Source organism: Thunnus maccoyii, chromosome 19, assembly GCF_910596095.1.
Source record: "Thunnus maccoyii chromosome 19, fThuMac1.1, whole genome shotgun sequence".
NCBI classification, from domain to species: domain Eukaryota; kingdom Metazoa; phylum Chordata; class Actinopteri; order Scombriformes; family Scombridae; genus Thunnus; species Thunnus maccoyii.
In genome coordinates this window covers 19,715,432-19,730,574 of record NC_056551.1, presented here as the reverse complement: position 1 = coordinate 19,730,574, position 15,143 = coordinate 19,715,432, and the positions used below count along the sequence as shown (strand labels likewise).

The following is a 15,143-nucleotide window of genomic DNA, read 5'->3' as shown; positions in this document are numbered from 1 at the left end:
TGTGCATATAACACTGTATGTGAGAGCATTCAGCATTAACCTGATGCCTGTAGACTCAATCTGCACACCAAGAATCTCATTAACCTGTTTGTCAAAACCATATTGACCTGATATGAAATTTAAAATCCTGTTTATAGCAGAGGTCGGGTTATGGTGCAGGAATCTCTCTTCTATACAGTCGTATAAAGTGTCGGACACAGAATATCTGGAGTAAGGAGGAACTATGTGGCATGGCCGGTCTTCTTTTCCATTCAGAGGCAAATGAAAGAAGACCACGATGTCATTTCTGTGGATGATCAAATGACTCTCAGGGGATCTTATCAGCAGCAGGCTCCCTTTATCTCTGCACGCTTTGATTGACAGATAGGGTTACCTGTGCAGCGTATAGGATATACCAACTTATTGTGAGCCACACTGGACCATGTCACCCACACCTTGTGTTGGTCTCATTCATCCACTTTAGACAGCATCAACATGCCATGTATTCAGTATCTCCATGCTGTGTGACTGTCGGGTTGCTCAGCTGAGGAAGTACCATACATGGACGTTGATGAGTTTTGACATATAATAAACACAGCGCATAGTAAGGAGTTTCGCCTTACTCCGATATATATCAGGTCCTGCCTGTATTGTGTAATGATCGATTCGAACAACATGATACAGGTGAGGGAGGGTTGCTATGGATTCTAGCATATTTGCCCGATTGAACAATCGAGGCAGATTAAAGATGCAACTCTTTGGAAATTCAGTGTAATTACAAAACATCCAAATTGCATGAATTCCAAAGTTTGCATTGGTTTGCTTTTCCTCATTTCCCACAGGTGATTTTAGACAGAAACAGAGAATGAGGGCATGTATTCATGTGTGCCAGACAGTATTTAATTCTTGGCAGTTTTTTTACAGTATATGGCACTGTGCACCTCAATTATGTGAGCCTTGGCCTTGTCCGTGGGTTGAGCATTGAAGAGAGAGGAGAACAGATGCAGATGTGGGTCAGAGACAAAGCCAGGTATTCTCTGTTAATGGAAAAGAGGGTCTCCGATTCACTGTGCTTGGCAGAGGGGGTCTGCTGTGCGCACAGGCCCGGTTCGTCTCAGTAAGGGGTGGAAGTACATGGAAGAGGAGGGGGAGGAGGGAGCATTGAAGTGGCCAAGGTTTAGGAGGTTTCAGATTATACGACTGCCATGAGACCACCAGTGTACCCTAAGCCGGATCAGTCAGGAGATGTAATTTACTGTTCAAGAGTTCAATTCATGTCTGTCTCGACTGTGTCTCTTCAACCCCCTGTAATCTCTCTCAATCAAATAGAGCATCTGTAGGTCTCTCTCTCTCTCTCTCTCTCTCTCTCTCTCTCTCTCTCTCTCTCTCTCTCTCACACACACACACACACACACACACACACACACACACATACACGCTACATATCTCCCAAATTCATTTTCCACATTTCCTCAATTCACAGAAGCCGAACTGCATTTGAGAAGAACAAGACTGATGTTTTCCGTATCAAAACACACTATGTGGGGCCTCTGAAGAAGCTGAGGTAAACTGTGCTGACTGTGATCTGTAAAAACCTATATATATATATATATATATATATATATATATATATATATATATATATATATATATATATATATATATATATATATATATATACTATAATGCCCCTTTGACGTTTGCCTTTGACGTTTGCTTTGCTGCAGGAGATACTGATAATGCACAGCTACAGGTCACTGACAGCTCACAGTTTATACTTTATAGTTATACCTCACACAGGATAACAGCAGCTTAAAACAGGGATCACACAGGAATATTTCTCACTTTTTTCCCAGCTGTGCTGGCCATCAAAGGATTTCATCCAGTGACAGAAGGTTAAGCCCCATCTGTTGTTGGGAGTTAGTGTCTTACTCCAGAGGAGTTACATCACAGCCACCAGACGTGAACAGTGTCATGAGGCAGCAGGATGCATTTTAAAGTCTCAGATTGCAGAAAGTAGACATGCTGCACTATGGCTCAGAAAATGTAGAACTATGTTGCTCTTTTTCCTCAGTATGTTCTACAATATTTGACAAAACAATCCCACCGCAAGAGCCTCTTGTTTCAAATTTTCTAAACGTGTCACACCATGTTGATCAGTGAACAATTTGCTCAGCTGTCATGGAGATGGATCTGTTGTACAAACAAACAAACAACTGTGCACAATCCATCTGTGGATGAAGACTGTGAGATATGGGTGTTATCTCCATAATAAGCCAGTAAGTGGATCTGGATTTGGGGTTGTTTTATCAAACTGCTCTTTACAAGGTCGAGAATGAACTTTTATGCCTTTAAAATTTTGTTGTACTAGACATTGACAGAGAAGTTAATCCATAAGAAATAGTTTTAGATTCCTATTTTACTTAAATAATATTCCCCAATATAGCAATAACAGATATAATATCAAGCAGAGGGATACTAAGGCTAGTAATGTTGGAGAGTGGAGACTTTTCAGCTCATGTTAAACTGCAGCTATATCATCCTGCAGCAGAATTAACCAGATGTGCTGACCGACCGTCTACATTTGATATGGCAGTTATTCATAAATTGGGTGCATTATTCATGTATGTTATTCTTAGTCAGTCGTCATATTTCTGATGTGTCTGAACCACAACGCTTGAGGACAAATAGCACCTGCATCTCTTCTTAACGTTTTGTTATTTATCAATGCAAGAATTAAAACAAACTCAAAAAAAAAAGGATGTGCACATGTGATATGTTTTGATTACCTGCAAGGTGAATTCATGTCACATTATGAAACTATTTTGATTTCCCCAGGATCGAGCATGACAACACAGGGATGAATGCCAGCTGGTTCTTGGACAGGGTGGTGGTGACTGACATGAACCGGCCCCATCTGCGCTTCTATTTCGCCTGCAACAACTGGCTGAGTCGAGAGGAGGGTGACAACTTGTTTGTCAGGGACCTGCTGGGCAGCTTGAACCCCATGGACGTCCCAAAATGTAGGTCACTCTAGGACAAATTCATAACACAAAACAGAAACAAAGGTTCACCAAGGTTAAAACAAAATAACAATGGAATACAATTCCAAACGCCTTCACTTTTACGGGAATTTAACCACATAAATATAGTCCAACTGAAATTATAATGCTTATTTGTCTTTCTGTAACAGAACACAGATCTGCTCTGTAAATCATGTCCTTTGCTTGACTTTGAGAAAAAAAAAACAGTACCCAAAAGATGAAGAAAACTTCTTTCCATACAGCCAATCACATTGTTTAATTTTAAGCCATATTTGCAATCAGTAACATCACCTTATACGGCCAGATTAGCCTGCCAAACAAGAGCCACGGTTTTTGAACAACAACCCACATTAGATTTTAGATAATGTCTCCATCTGAACTACAAACATGGACATGTCTTTTCCTGCATTGTAACTTGCTGAATGAGCAACCAAACAAACATTCAAAGGGTAAAAGTGCACTGTTAATGTAAGTTTGCAGGCTAAATAACTAAGTAGCCAGTCAGCCGCAGCACATTGAACAGCTTAAAAACTTGCCTGTTGCAAATATGAAGATCAAGTTTAAATACCGGTGCCCTTATCTCTCCATTTCTGTTGACCTCTCTGTCAATCCCACACCCCCATTCAGAGTGAAAAGGATTATTACTGATGCGTGCAAAGCCTTTTTTTTTTCTTCATTTCAATCATAGAAATATTAACAACTACTTTAAAAATGACTTTGACATGATTTTTGACTGCAAAAAAGTGATTTCAGCTGAATTTTAAATTGTCCAAAAAGCTGGCAAATGATTTGGTACTCAAGCTTAAGTGACAATATTCTTCATTTTGTTGATTACAGATGATAAGTATGGGCTTTAAGTGTAGGCAGACATTTCCACCTATCACCTCACCTCATATTTGACACTATAATTTTAATAAACTACTGTTTTTTACAAATTTAATTTTGCACCATGAATTATCTTAGTATTCATCGAATTAATGGAACCATGTAGAGAGGTATTTTAAAATCTGGGCACCATCAATACCAGACAAAACACTTTTTTTTTTTACAAACTTGCTGCTATCAGTGCCGTCTGTCTGGCGCATGATAGCCCACAGATCTTCCTAATGTTTCAGGTTGTAATTGAATTCCATCCGAGTGTAATCCTCAGGTAAACTAGCCCATGTGCCCTCATTTGCAATGTGATCTAACATCTCGATACCTGAAGTCAGTCAAGCAGAGCGTCGTGAAGCCAAGGCTAAGAGAAAGACAGGCTGTGCTGTGAGGGAGTGGTCACAACAATATGGCTGTAACAAACACAACACACACACACGGTTATGAATATTTAACCTGGAAACCGTCTCAGTGTGGATTAGCAAGGAACCTGCATAAGGACAATAGAAAAGTCCATCCGGTAATTATGAGTGGTGATAATTATGTAACTTGTCCAGGCAGTAAATTGGTTTTGGTATGTTGTTTACATACATCAATCACCCTTCGCATTATAATTTGTTTTGCAGCGAATAAATACATAGTGAGTGTGTTCACTGCTGACATGAAGGGAAGTGGAACTGATGCCGATGTCTTCCTGAATATCTTTGGAGAGAATGGCGACACAGGTGACATTGATACTGACACTGCGACCACGTAGCTGTTTTTAGCTAATATTATATCCTCACTATGATTTCAGTGTGTTTCATTCCCATACCAAAATGCTGTTTTTTGTATTTTGACAGGAGAGAGACGACTGGACAGTGACAAAGACAACTTTGAACGCGGCTCAGAGGACAAGTTTACGATAGAGGCTCCAAACTTGGGAAGGCTGAAGAAAATCACCATTGGCCACAACAACAGAGGTTCATCAGCTGGATGGTTTTTAGATAAGGCATGTACTTCCTACACATTCATATGCATGTTTCATGCTCATGCACAAAAGGAAACATGTCTTAGTTGCTGCCAACACAGCTTCAGTCCTATTTGGCTTTAAAAAAAAACTTGAAAACATCTGTATTTATCATATTTCTCCACTAATTTCTCCAGATTTTTCCTTTAAATTGACGCTTGTCTGTACATACACTTATGTTGGTACGTTCTATGTGTCTGTCCAGGTGGTAATTGATGACATGGGGAATAAAGAAGTGTATGAGTTTTCAGTTTATCGCTGGTTTGCTATGGATGAAGATGATGGCAAAATACAGAGAGATGTGTTGGTTGGATCAGTAAAACCAATGGGTGAGCATATTGCCCCTATGGATAAAATAATTTATATTGCATAAGGAAAAAAAACATATATCATTCCATCTGAATCAGTGATAAATTAGTGGTTTTATGTGTTTTGCATCTAAATGTTGCTTCTGCATCTACATAGGGATTATATACAATGTACAAGTGATGACTGGAAATGTGAGGGGTGCAGGCACCAACTCAAAGATCCACATGGTCATGCATGGCTCCAAGGGCTTAAAAAACAGCGGCAAAGTCTTCCTGGAGGGCGGTGCTTTCGAGCGAGGTCTCATCGACATTTTCAATGTGGAGATTTGTGAAGTGATCAGCCCGCTCAGCAGGGTCACCATTGGACATGATAATGGAGCTGTTGGTGCCGGATGGTACTGTGAAAAGGTACTTCACATCTGTTTCTGGTAACAGAGTGATTCTCAAAGTGTCATTCACCCAACGTGCACCCATTTCCCTTCTAGGTGGTGATATACTGTCCATTCACGGGCATTGAGCAGACATTTCCGTGCGGGAAGTGGCTGGATGAAGATGAGGGGGATGGACTGATTGAGAGGGAGCTGTATGAGATGGTCTCTCTCAGGCAGAGGAAACAGAAGAGTGGGTGGCTTCATTCTCCCCACAGATCTCTACCTAGTGAAAGAAAAGGAAATCACACATATTCTATTTACAGAAAAATAATTCAATTAAGTCACATTTTACTGAATTATATCCCATGCTGAAAACAAGTTGATTGCTGATTAAGAGTAATTTAAATTCTTACAAACTACTCTTCTTTCACTCCAGAGTACCCATGGTCCTTGTGGATTTGGACCTCAGATGTTAAGGGGGCAGGAACAGATGCCCAGGTGTTTCTGCAGATCTATGGAGAGAATGGCAAGTCCGATGAGATCAAACTGGAAAACAACTCAGACAGTTTCGAACAAGGCCAGCTTGATAAATTTTCGGTAAGACCTTTTCCTTCTTCCACAATTTAGTATGTTGATATATGTAAAGAAACATATGTAAATATTCAGAGAAATCCTTTTCAAAGTTTCTCTTGTTTTTTACTTTTTGAATGCACTGTAGGTTGAAATGCCAGACATCGGAAGACTGCTAAAAGTACGTATCTGGCATGAGAAGAGACATCCATTCGCTGGCTGGCATTTAGCGAGGGTGAGACCCATTGCTCTGTCTGTTTGATCTGTAAGTGTAAGCTGTTAAGTCTGTTGTATTGTGTCCCCTCAGAGCCCTGAGTCAGACACTGAATTAGAGTTTAATCTTGCACCTTATCTCAGAAACAGAGAAAAAGGACAATGTGTAAATTTAACCCAATGGAAATCGTTTCACACACAAAAGTTATGTTAATTATTGGATAGATTGTTGTGAAATTTGTTGCAGAACTTTATGTTCCCCACAGGATCCCACTTGTGATTACGCTGATGATCCCTTAACTTTTTATCCAGCGCCATCTTCAGGTCTGAATTTGAATTTGTCCATTGCTCTGGTTTATGACCAAATACTTGCAAAACTAATGACATTCCCATCAGCCTCAGCTGTACACAGCTGCATTTAGTGCTAATTAAGCATGCTAACATGATAAATAAGCATGGTAAACATTACATCTGCTAAACATCAGCATGCTGGCCTTTGTGAGAATGCCAAGTCTTGTTTAATTGTCTTGTAAAATGCATTTTAATATCCCTGCTGCTTGTTTGAAAAGTATATGAACTAGAGATGAAGATGAAGATTTGTATACACATAATATATGATGACACTTGAGGGTGTGACTTTTTGCAGGTCACTTTGCTGAAGACCCTGACGATGGAGAAATATTCTTTTGAATGCGGTCGTTGGCTGGACATCAATGAAGATGACAATGAGATCACCAGAGAGCTGCCAGCGACTGGAGCGCTCATTGATGAGCCGCTGCCCTGTAAGACACACACACAGAGGATATAAAGTGAACCAACAGTCAATGCAGATACCCAGACTCTATGTTAATGAAATAGTTTCACACTTATTTCCTTTCTTGCTGTGTGAGATGAGAAGATTGATACCGTCCTCATGTTGTACATAAAGTAAGAGCTAGCCGGGAGACAATTAGCTTAGCTTAGAAGTCACTGCACCCGGCTAAGAAATTGTTGCACATTACCTAGGTTAGTATAAACTAGGTTATATGCTGTGGTCATGGATGTAAAATAAATGAGACCTGGAAGTTGTAATTGCACAGTTTGGGCACTATGTCAAATTGGTGCACTTCCTGGGGACTTGGCTGTGGCTCATGAGGTAGAGTGGGGTGTCCACTAACAGTTGGTCATTCGATCTCCCCCTCCTGGCCACATATCGGAGTGTCCTTGGGCAAGATACTGAACCCAAAATTGCCCCATGCATGGTAGCTTGCTGCCATCAACGTGTGAGTGTGAATGGGTAAATCAGCACATATGATTAGTGCCAAAAAAAACTGTAAAGCTTTGGACAAAAGTGCTATATAAATGCAGCCATTTACCATTTAAAGGTGCAGTCTGTAGAATTTAGTGGCATCTAGTGGAACGGACTTGGCTGAAATAGAATATAATATTCATAAGTATGTTTTAATCAGTGTATAATCACCTGAAAATAAGAATTGTTGTGTTTTTGTTATCTTTAATGAGCTCTTTATATCTACATAGAGAGCAGGTACTCTTCCACGGAGTCTGCCATGTTGCACCGCCATGTTTCTACAGTAGCCCAGAACTGACAAACCAAACACTGGCTCTAGAGAGGGCCTTTAGCGTTTTTGCAGCGTCTGTATGTTCTCCTACACAATTGGAAGTGGAGGTATTCAGTTGGTTGCAATCTGGAACCTCACCACTAGATGGGCCTAAAGCCTACACACTGGTCCTTTAAAAACTGGAGGAAGGGTGAAACTACTATAGCCTGGCTTTATCCAATTTTTTTTACATTACATTACATTTTTACATGTTTTTGTATGGATTTAACAAATGAATTATAAAGAGTTCATTAGTGAGCTTTAGAGGTATTGGAAGTTGCATTTTTGAACTTTGGAGAGACCCAGGTTAGTTGTTTCCCCTGTTTCCTGTCTTTATGCTAGCTAATTGTCTTCTGGCTCCAATTTCATACTTAACACACAGAATTATTCCTTCAAGAGTCAATATAGTCAGCAACCTTGAAAATGATCATGAGAGTATATGAGTGAGAGAATATGATTACTTTTTGTCATATGATGTGAGTGTCTGTCACTGTTTTTTTCCTCAGTGATAAAGTATCGTGTCACCATCTGCACCGGTAACGTCAGTGGCAGTGGCACTGATGCCAGTGTCTTCCTTAATATTATTGGTGACCTGGGTGACACAGGGGAGCGACTCATGATCATGAGCAAAAACAATGTCAACAAATTTGAAAAGGGCAATGTAAGAGCGTTATTAATACACAGACAATAAATAAATATTGTTTAGGAAAGGCAACGCAAGCATCTTTAACCAGTTTTCTTTCTTTCTTTTCTCTTAGCATGACGAGTTTCTCATCGAGTCCGTGTCCTTGGGCCAGGTGCGTAGAGTGCGTGTAGGTCATGATGGCCGCGGTGGAGGTTGTGGTTGGTTTCTTGATAAGGTGATGGTCAGAGAGGAGGGCCAGCCAGAGAGTTCAGCCACTGAGTTCCCCTGTTATAGGTAAGGCAATAATACATAACACATGACTTAAAAGAATAGTTAGACATCTTGGGAAATAAGCATTGTCACTTTCTTGCTGAGAGTTAGATGATAATATCAACACCACAGTAAATATAAAGTCAGGAAGCAGTTAGCTTAGCTTAGCATAAAAACTGGAAACAAGGGGAAAGGAAAGCTAGCCTGGCTCTGTCCAAACAAAAACGAATTCACCTGCCAGCACTCATAAAGCTCACTAAATAACATGTTATATCTTGCTTTGTTTCATCATCCGTACAACAACTGAAGCATAAAAACAAGAAGTTGTGGTTTTGCATGGGATTATTGGTTGGGCAGAGCCTGTAGTCATCGTCATGGTGACCACCTGCTTGCTTTGGCTTCATAATTATCATAAAGACATGAAAGTAGCATTGATCTGCTCATCTAACTCAATCAGCAGGAAAGCAAATTCCCAAAATATCTGCTCCTTTAACTGAGGAAATGTTTTATGTATAAAAATTATATAGCCTTCATTTTTTGTGTTTTTAGTGAATTTCCTTATTTATTCTTTTAGTCTAAAACCCATCAAAACACCAACCATCTGGACAAAATTGTCCAAACAGTCCTAAAAGCCTCATGAGTGCTGTGAATTGGCCATGCCTACATTTACTAGTTGTCTAGTGGCGTGTGTTCAAGTAGTTAGGCAGGTGATGGATGAGTTTGCCATTACAAATAGGCACTAAATGCACAGTGGTTAGCCAGCTTTTCTCTGCAGTAACTGGAGCCAAACCACAAGGCAGAGGTGCAGAGTTACGTTTGGAAAAAAGCCTCTTCCTGTCTGTCTTTCCTGTTAAAAGGGAAAGGTTCGTTAGCTTCCTTTGCAAAAACAACACAGAACATACATACAGCTACATTCTTGTTTTAGTGTTTTGTGTTGTGTACAGCTTTAGATGAAAATTACAAATGTAACAGTTATAATGCATACCTCGCTTGAATGTACAGTATTTTAATCTTTTTATCCCACCTGTTCTTCTCTATTCCTTGCTCTCTTTTTGTGTGTATTAGCTTGTGTAAACTAAATGTGTCGCCTTCTTTTTTTTTACCAGAATGGTTTCTTGAATTTAAGAGATTCTGTCAGTGTCATGACACCGTTCTGGCAGCACAGTAACGTTTTATTTTTAAATTTAAATAATCTATATATTTCTATATATGTCTTTATCTTTAAATTTTTAGAGAGGTTTAAGGGATGGGAGAGTTGTTCTGATCCTATTTTTACTGATTTAGGATTAAATTAGTGTGTTTCTGTGTGTTTTCTTTTAGGTGGTTGGACCGTAATGAGGACGATGGGCAGATTGTCCGCGAGTTAGTTCCAGCTGGAGATGGCCTGCGTCTCTTTAGTGAGTGCATAAAGAACATTTCAACCCTTACATACTGTTCATATTCTGACCTTTGATAGTATGGAGTGGGTCATCTTTGACCCGGCCCTTTATAATTAGTCCCTATACCAAATTTTGCACCACAAATGTATTTTACATCTATATATATATATGTTATCAGTCATTAATAAACAGGTGATTAATCCTTCAGTAATGCTTCAGAGAGCAGAGACATGACTTCTTTAAGTCTGACACCATTTGTTTTTAGAGAAAATACTTTAATAATCATACTATATTATGACCTCATGTTATCTAAAACAGGAGGACACAACAGCCATAATTATTTCTATGAATTATATTAAAAGTGAAGGATGCAACAACATTTTTGAATGGTAGGTTTCATTATAACCATTAAAACCATCAATCAACATTGCTCACAAACCACATGCCCTCCTTTTCTAATAGTAATAAAACAAAACAACAAACTGGTTTGCAAATTTAAACCTTATGACAATAAACTGTGGGACTGCAGATTGATCACAACAAGATTCAGACTACTGTGGTGCTGTGGTTGGTGGGGCTGGCGCCTTTGCATGAGAGAAGTCACAAGGGCCTTTCCTCCATGTTGTCCTCCTCTAATATGTTCTCTGCAACTCACTTCCTCATTTTTAATCTTGGAATAACAGATCCACCAAATCACTTCACCAAATCAATAAAATAGGGGCTCAGGTACCTTTCATAGTCCTATGAAAGCTGCCCTCCACTATAGGGGGAACTATATTGGGCAACCACTATGTTGGATGCCTGGGAATTGATGGGTTTGATTTGTGACTTTGTATAGGCTTGTTTGCAGGTGCGGATGCTGCAACAGTGTCAAGGCACCGTGTGACCCTTTGTCCCTACTGTATGTACACCATATATGATGATGTTGTAACGATTCAGAACCTCAGAACCCAAAAGCACCACCTCAGAGACAGGAGCAGAGTCCAATATTCTTTAATCAGTCAACAAAATCAAGCAGGGGTCACAAACCAGGCAGACAACTCCAAGGGACTAGGCAAATCTCAAGACCAGGTAACAGGCAAGCAAATAGGTAGAAATGCTGGAAAGCTAGGCAATCACACTAGACAAACAAGGCAAGGAGCATGTGAATGTGGACCAGTATATATAAGGAGTGACTGATGAGCCTAATGGGATCCAGGTGAGAAGATGGGTGGGGAAACTCAGGTGAGGGGAATGAGGTGATTGCAGGGCAGATGGGTGTGGCAGGATCTGCAATGAGAGGAGAGTTAGAGATCAGGCAGGTGAAAAACATGAAAAATAGTCGTGAAGACGGTGAACCCGTGACAGATGTCTATGCACAGTTTTACTCTTTCACTGTTTCAATATTCCCCCATAACACCTCAAAGGTCTACATGAGCCTGCCTGGTGGGAACCCTGGCAGGAATACACACACATGCCGATCTGTAGTTCCACTGTTTCAAGATTCACTAGAAGCACTCTTTTCCTTGTTTTGACCTTCTCTAGTGACTTTAAAATCCCTTTGAATAGATATGGGTCAAATTTGTCTTGGAACACCCTTTATGTGCAAAAATGTATATTACCTGCACAAAAACAAATAATTTTGAAATATCTGCATTTTCCAACATATCTTTTAAATGCTTATATAAATTAATGTGCCTAATTTCAGATGTCAGCTACCACATAGCAATCAAGACGGGCAGTGTGAACGGGGCCAGCTCTGACTCCAAGGTGTTTGTCAAACTGTATGGGGAGAAGGGTGATACCAACAAGATTATTCTAGCGGTCTCTGACAATGACCTCAGGAACTACTTTGAGACAGGACGCACCGACATCTTTACCATTGAGACCTTTGACATCGGAAAGGCAAGTTCTTTAGAAATATATGCACTTCACAGAGAGCAGATATTTTATTTTTTCTAATTCTGTTTCATCCATGTCCACTGTGCTTACAGGTCAGCCGTCTCCTGATTGGTCACACCAACGAGGGCCTGCGAGCCGGATGGTTTCTGGACAGCGTGCAGATCTCTGTGCCAGTTCATGGGATGCAGTACATGTTCCCGAGCCACCGCTGGCTCTGCAAAGACGAGGCTGATGGGAAAGTGGAGGTGGAGATCTATCCCAGCGAGGTCCTGGATATTGAACAATGTAAATAACAACAACATAAAAGTACAGTGATTGTGAACAGTGATTATGAGTTGAAGTATATTGCTCTGCTCCGCATAAACTCCCTGTTGTCTTATCAACTTCTATAACAGTGATCAACTATGAAGTAACAGTGGTCACAGGGAATGTGCGTGCAGCTGGCACCAATGCCAATGTCTTCTGTCAGATCTATGGGGAGGAAGGAAAAACTGAAGTTCTCACTCTAGCGAATCGCTCCAACAATTTTGAACGTGGCACCACTGAGATCTTCAAGGTCTGTATAAAGGCTGTCTTGTGTTATGTCAATGTCTGTTGGAGATTTAAGTTCTTGGTTTTACCGCAGTTTCATATCTACAACCCAGATTGAGGCTCAGGATGTTGGTAAGATCTACAAGATACGCATCTGCCATGACGGTAAGGGTGTCGGAGACGGCTGGTTCCTGGAGACAGTGGACATCAAGCGGCTGACGATGGCTATGGTACAAATTGAGGTGAAGAAGGAGGACACCAAGAAAGACAAGAAGAAGGACAAGAAAAAGAAGAAGAAAGAGGAAGAGGAGGAGGTGGAGATAGTTGAGGAGCTGCAGGAAGTGGTGGAGACATTCACTTTCCCCTGTAACCGCTGGCTGGCCAGGGATGAGGAGGATGGGGAGATTGTGGTTGAGCTTCTGACTGAAGACAATGAAGACCTGGAGGGTTAGTAGAGCATGAATGTATTTTGTTGACCCACTGTTATTTGCACCCAAAGGATACATGCTAATGTTTTAATTGTAACATTTTTAATTAATGTTGCACTGGGCAAAATGCAAATGTCATAACATGCAAAATGAAAATGTCATTGATGATGAGCACTGTGTTTTCCTTCCAGTGAACTCATATGAGGTTCATGTGTTCACTGGGACTATGTGGGGAGCTGGGACTGATGCCAACGTTTACATCAACATCTATGGAGAGATTGGCGACACGGGGGAGCGACGGCTCAGGAAGTCAAACAACCTGAATAAATTTGAGAAAGGCCAGGTGAGTTTTGTCTCTGTCAGTGCTGAATGTGCTGTTTTATGTGATAATCTGATTGAAACTATTCAAGGAATAGTTTGATACTTTGGGAATAGTTTGATATTTTGGGAAATATGTTTATTTGCTTTCTTGCCAAGAGTTAGATGAGAAGATTGATGTTCTTATCTAAATTTCGACAAGAAAGTTAAAAAAAAAAAAAAAAGTGCATTTGCCCCCAAAAAATTTGTCATCCTTGACCGCTAAACTTAAGACTATGTCCACACAATGGTTGCCTCTTAACATGCCCAGGCTTGTCATCAGTTTCAATAAACTTATTTTACTCTTTTGGGTGACACTGATTGATGCCAGGGAGCCAAAAGCTGAACAGGGGCCCTATAACATACCAGATATTATAGATATTTATTGTTATTGTTTATTTATTGAGCTCAAATTCTCTAATGTTTCTCCGAAGTCTGCACCCTATGCATGGAACAATCTACAGGGTATAATTACATTACAAGACACATTATTTAGATAGGTTTCCCTCTTCCACTGTTCATAATGCATTGTAGATGTATTTGTCTTATCTATCACAATTGTTATCATTGATACTCTTTTTCTGGCTAAGTCTCTCTTGTCAAACAAATGTTGAATCTAAAGAGCCTTGCAGATTAAATTAAGATCACATAAATAAGTAATGAGGTTCTCATGGAATGCTTACTTAAAACCTGTGACATCCCTTGACCCTTTGTCACCTGTTTGTTCATGTATGACCCAGGAGGACATTTTCAACATCACAGCCGTCGACCTGGGGATCCTGAAAAAGCTGAGGATCCGACATGACAACAAACAGGCCAGCGCCGGCTGGTTTTTGGAAAGGGTGGAGATTGTAGACAACAAAGATGACACTACGTAAGTCATGATGATGTTAGAAAAGAGAGTGTCAGAGCTTTAATTAGATGCGACACAGCATCATCACACAAACTCTAGGAATGAATGACTATGTTAATTTAAAGAAAAGATAGTCATTCATTCATTTCATAGATAAGAAATCCTTTACACCTTGCTGAGTCATACTAGACACAAAATCCATGCTTCAGGTTTCATGAAACAACGCTATCATCCTACATAGCAGACAGAAGCTTTGCACCTTACATGTCTGTAGAGCTCCACTGTGTGGTTTGAAATGGTACTGTGAAATATGCTGTTTAAACCACAGCTAACAAGTATTTTCGGACACAGGGAACATTTTAACAGTCTGATCATGGTATTGTCACTATTGATACTGTACACTGCATAAAATATGTTATATAATGTGTTTTAGGTATTTTTTCCCTTGCAAACGCTGGCTGGCTATTGATGAGGATGATGGACAGTTGGCCAGGGAGCTGGTTCCTGTGGACGAGGCCTTTATGAAGAAGGGGGATGATGATGAGGAAGACTCTGACGCTGCACTCGGTCTGGAACAGAAGGGTGAGAGGAACATTATGGCTGCCCTGAGAAAGCAAGAAACTGTGTTGATACTGTACTAACATCTGAAGAGATGTGAATTAACTTTGATTTGTTTTTACAGCCATGTCAACAACATACACAATAAAGATAAAAACTTGTGACAAAAAGTATGCAGGAACTGATGCTAACGTGTTTATGATCCTGTACGGTACCAAGGATGACACAGGTAATATTTCAGACCATCATACTGCATCTATATCTTTGTCTAAGTGTTTTTAAATGATTCAGTTACT

The 15,143-nt window shown here is 40.2% G+C and overlaps 1 protein-coding gene across 6 annotated transcripts in view; it reads left to right on the top strand.

Moving 5' to 3' along the window:
- Positions 1-15,143, top strand: part of LOC121885917 (lipoxygenase homology domain-containing protein 1-like) — a 36,880-nt gene that overhangs the window by 9,869 nt on the left and 11,868 nt on the right. For 4 of the 6 annotated variants that reach the window (XM_042395745.1, XM_042395746.1, XM_042395748.1 and 1 more), the window contains 21 exons: positions 1,463-1,543; positions 2,818-3,002; positions 4,523-4,621; positions 4,739-4,887; positions 5,111-5,234; positions 5,371-5,621; positions 5,699-5,834; positions 6,021-6,181; positions 6,303-6,389; positions 7,014-7,149; positions 8,472-8,626; positions 8,724-8,884; positions 10,181-10,257; positions 11,927-12,123; positions 12,213-12,405; positions 12,516-12,676; positions 12,765-13,098; positions 13,271-13,422; positions 14,177-14,310; positions 14,723-14,871; positions 14,972-15,076. In XM_042395745.1, the coding sequence (XP_042251679.1) occupies positions 1,463-1,543; positions 2,818-3,002; positions 4,523-4,621; positions 4,739-4,887; positions 5,111-5,234; positions 5,371-5,621; positions 5,699-5,834; positions 6,021-6,181; positions 6,303-6,389; positions 7,014-7,149; positions 8,472-8,626; positions 8,724-8,884; positions 10,181-10,257; positions 11,927-12,123; positions 12,213-12,405; positions 12,516-12,676; positions 12,765-13,098; positions 13,271-13,422; positions 14,177-14,310; positions 14,723-14,871; positions 14,972-15,076 (3,227 nt within the window). Of the gene's footprint in view, positions 1-1,462; positions 1,544-2,817; positions 3,003-4,522; positions 4,622-4,738; positions 4,888-5,110; positions 5,235-5,370; positions 5,622-5,698; positions 5,835-6,020; positions 6,182-6,302; positions 6,390-6,636; positions 6,692-7,013; positions 7,150-8,471; positions 8,627-8,723; positions 8,885-10,180; positions 10,258-11,926; positions 12,124-12,212; positions 12,406-12,515; positions 12,677-12,764; positions 13,099-13,270; positions 13,423-14,176; positions 14,311-14,722; positions 14,872-14,971; positions 15,077-15,143 lie in introns of those variants that run through there. The other 2 variants (XM_042395749.1, XM_042395750.1) reach the window with 2 other exon arrangements.